At 34.8% G+C, this 4,280-nt stretch overlaps 1 protein-coding gene across 1 annotated transcript; it reads right to left on the bottom strand.

The window, feature by feature from the left end:
• Positions 1 to 452: 452 nt before the first annotated feature.
• LOC149244775 (peroxidase 51-like) lies at positions 453 to 3,983 on the bottom strand. Its single transcript, XM_089368072.1, has 4 exons — positions 3,735 to 3,983; positions 3,323 to 3,517; positions 2,522 to 2,687; positions 453 to 1,298 (listed from the first exon to the last, which is right to left on the bottom strand). Exons 1-4 carry the CDS (start codon positions 3,966 to 3,968, stop codon positions 892 to 894), a joined length of 1,002 nt encoding a protein of 333 aa, XP_089224198.1. The 5' UTR covers positions 3,969 to 3,983; the 3' UTR covers positions 453 to 891.
• Positions 3,984 to 4,280: the final 297 nt, after the last annotated feature.

Raw genomic sequence — 4,280 nt, 5'->3', positions numbered from 1 at the left:
AAAACAGAGTATGGAGTTTTTAGTTATTCCAGAACTGTAGTTCTGAAGAAGTTTGTAATTTTTATTGTCATTTTTATGGTTAATAAAGACAGAGCTTTTCTCCATATCTTCTTTGTCCATATTTCTCTCATTTCTTCGTGTTGAGTTGAGGAACTTTGCTTCCGTTTTGTTCGAAATTATCAGAAATTTCCATCATGTGAGAGTAGTGCGTAATTATATCTCTAGATGTTTTTGTTCTTTAACTTTTTTGTTATAAACTACTCTAGGTCCATTTTAAATATGAATCTAACATGAGCCCGAGAAGGATCCAATTTCTTCACTTGAAATTTTTTTTATGAGTAGACATTATTTAAATGTTTTGTATAGTTATTTATTTATTTTAGAATTTTTTATTTTAGCTGATTAACAAAATGTCAACTTTAATAATAGAAAAACAAGCTTACACATCATACTTAGCTATAGAATCAACCTCTTTCCTTTTACCATAAACAAAATTACAATAATATGTAACATTCAAACTTCAAACTAACTAACCTTCAAACTTCAAACTAACCAACCAGCTGACGTCCAGGTTACTAACTTCAAACTAACCGGCATCATACAACTTGACGTCCAGGTTATTAGGCAACATACGAGTTGAATCGAAACATTCAAATTGACCTATAAAAGATGGAATAGAAACATTCAAATTGAAATATAACATCTTTTATGCTCACTATTCAATTCTTTTATTTAATCCAAATCCGTTGCAGATATGCCCCTGAATGAATGCTCCAAAGAGGGATCCAATTTCAATGAAAATCGATAAGAAGAACCAGCTCCGTTTTCTTGTTCATCAAAAGCAAAAAAAGAAAAGAAAAGAAAAAGAACTATTTCAGGTTGAGTGTGGGATCAATTAAAGCGGGTGCAATCTAGTCTGATCTGGCCCTCTGTTCCCGTCTTAACATCTACACGACCCAATTTAGTCATGGCGTTCACGAAAGCCTTATTAAACGCAGCTGCACTTTGTGCATATGTAATCACTGTGCTCCGTGAGCGTCTGTCAGTGAATAGAGCTTCGTCAGAGGTGAAGAGCCCCTTCGCGGATTGCAAATTCTGGTAATATACATTATCGAATGTATTGGGAGTTATGGGATCCATGTTGACGACAATGCTCGGATCCACGTTTCTGGGGCACATTTGTTGGAGTTGCGTGGCGTAGGCAGGGTTCAGAGTTGGGTCCACGGAACTCCCACTACTGAAATTGTAGATTCTATTTGCGAATCTGTCGCAGTGAGAAAATCCCACGGTATGCGCTCCTGTAAAAAGACCAAAAACAAAAGTTAGTGACAGGGTAGATATAAGGGGCATGCTCATGTGGATTCCACATGATTCCTAGAATATTTGGGGATTCCATGGACACAAGTAAAATCAATTATTTGTTTTTTTCCTATCTTTCCAATATTGAAATAATTGACATCAACCATGTTCTTAGAATTCCTAATCTCAGAATAATTAGCCTAGCCGATCCCGGAATACTCTGGGAATCCAATTTAAGCGCAAGTAGATATGAGTGGATTTTGACAAGATTATGGAGTCCATCCGACTTAGACTGATTATGGAGCCCAACTGACTTACACTTAAGCTCAGGGAGATGAGTGGATTTTGATGGCATTATGGAAGAGGGAGATATAAGTAGATTTTGCTAACATTATGAAAGAGCAAGGAAGTTTAAAAAAAAACAATAAAATAATCTTGAAATTCATTTCATTTCACTATTTTTCTAACCTTTTCAAACTGCAAATTATTTCCCATTTACTTATTAATGTTCCCAATTTATTACTTGAATTTACTGAAGAATTTGTTTATTAATCTTCTTACTGTAATTTACTGGAGAATTGGGAATTGGGATTACGGGGCCAGACAAGGGCCGCAGGAGTTTGCAGAAGGATTCTTATGGATTTAATGGTTAAGAAATGGTATTCCTTGTAAAAAAATTATAGGTTCATATCTATAATATAGGTATGTATGTTTTAATTTATAAATTCTAATAATCAAATGCCCAGGTGGAGTTCGATTTTTGTTTTACACTAATTTTTTTGTTATATAAAAATAAGAATTATATAAAAATAAAAATATAAAAATATAAATAAAAATAAAAAGGATTATATAAAAATAAACAATCTTATATACTAATTTGATATCTAATTTGGTTGTAAATTTAATTGAAAAAAATGGGTTGTTGCAGTTAATTGTCACATAAAATTAGTAAGAATCTGTGTAGGGATTACAGAGCACTGAGAGAAATGGTGGTGTCTTACTGTGTTCTCAATGGCCACAGGGCAATTTACTTTTGATCTTTTCAGAGTTTAAATAAGCTTCATTAGAAACAAATAACACTAGCAAAAACAATAAATTCCCATAAATCTGGAACCCAAAACCATAAATAATTTGACCAAATCAAATTTACCAAATCCACCCCCAACAGTCTGACCCTAAAATTTACCAGACAAATAGAAAAATGAAAATTGCTGTAAATTACCAGAAAGAGCTATCATTTCTGTCTGATTCAATCCTTTCCTCGTAAATAAAGCGTTCAGTTGGTTGAGATTGAATGTAGGCTCCGGCAGATTTCCTGGGACATTTGAGGCTAGTGATACCAATCCATCTCGTCGCCCTAACTCCACATTAAATTGTGGGCCTCCAGCCTGCAAAATAAGAGAATAACAAATAACATTAGTTGATGAATTAATGTAATATGATCATATAAATCCCAATCCTATGATGACAATTTTCAGATTTGCAATAATGGAAAATTTGCAAGAAGTAAATTCCCGGGCCAATGCCTCAAAGAATCTGGGCAACCTCACTTGTTTTTGTTGGTTGGGAAGGTCTCACAAGTTTATGAAATTTAATCACTTTCCATCGTGACAGTACACCAAAAATCATTTTCCTTCAAAATTTAGATACAAGGAAATATTTGATGAACTTTGGTAGGTTCACTCATCTTTAGATCTAAGGTGAGATTTTCAATTTTGATGTTTATATCTGCATCTAAAGTTCTAATTATCTTTATATCTGAAGTCAATTTTTATTTTTTTTTAATTTTTTTTCGTTTTTAACTCTATTACATATCTTTCAGACATTTCATCAATCCCCTTTAATTTTTTTAGCTTTATGTCGAAATGAGTGCCTTTCCATCAAAATCCAGTTCATCTGTATGGATAAACTGCTTATGGTTTTGACCATTGTCATCCTACTTACTATGGACTGCAAACCCATTAATTCCCCATGTTCGCATTAAAAAGGTGGGCCACTTAGCCCTGTGATGCAAATCACTTACCAATGCCACAACATCTCTGGCAGCCATGGCTAGGATATCAGCGCAAGACACCGTATTGGGGCACACATTTTCTACAGCCTGCTTGGCCTTTATTACAGTATCAAATCCATCACCCGCTAGTGACAAGTTGTCCGAAGAATCTTTCTCAGCTGTGTTGTTTGGAGTAGACTGAATAATCACAGAGGCATCACATCCCTGTGCAAACCCAAATGCAAAATCAGACCATTTGACCTCAATGCACACATCCATCATCATAATTGACAGCGTTCAACAATATATATGAGCCCATATATTAATAATACTAATTTACTAGGATCAACAATGGGTAAAAGATGAAAGAACAAAGAATTTCAATTTCAAATTCAAATTCAAAGCAAAAACATGAACATATTTATATAGATGTGTCCCTTACCGCAACGAAGCAGTCATGGAAGAAGAGCCTCAGTGTTGCAGGGACTGTGACAAACGTCTGCTCAAACTTTTGAGAAACAGCATTACTTACAATGGATTCAACATTGGGACAGGTTTCTGCATAAAAATTCTCACTAAGCTGAGCTGATCCTTTGCTTACACACAATCCAAACAATACCCAAATTATAAATCCAGCCAATTCCAATGGCTTCCTGGCATATTTCTTTGGAACCATGATTCGCAGTACTCAATAATATTCCAGAAACTTTTATCTGAAAACTCAAAATATAAAGAGCCTCTGGCCTAATCTATAGCAATGAAACCTATATAGCTCTAGATATGTGAGAGTCAATGAATGGTGTGGTTCCAGTTGGGGGGCAGGAATGGGACTAAATCAAACAAAACATTTCAATTTGCATGGGAAAACAGCCAGGCGTGATGTTTCCTCTGCCTTTCGATACCCTTTGAATTATTCTCAATCCAAATTCCCATTCATGTGAGATCATCCTCTCGCTTTTTGATATCCCTTGAACTATTCTTAATCGGC

Source organism: Pinus tabuliformis, chromosome 8 (genome assembly GCF_031772625.1).
Source record: "Pinus tabuliformis cultivar Carrire ecotype Pingquan chromosome 8, CPIR1, whole genome shotgun sequence".
In the NCBI taxonomy this organism is placed as follows: domain Eukaryota; kingdom Viridiplantae; phylum Streptophyta; class Pinopsida; order Pinales; family Pinaceae; genus Pinus; species Pinus tabuliformis.
Note: the sequence above shows the minus strand (reverse complement) of the source record. Positions and strands in the feature narration are given on the sequence as shown.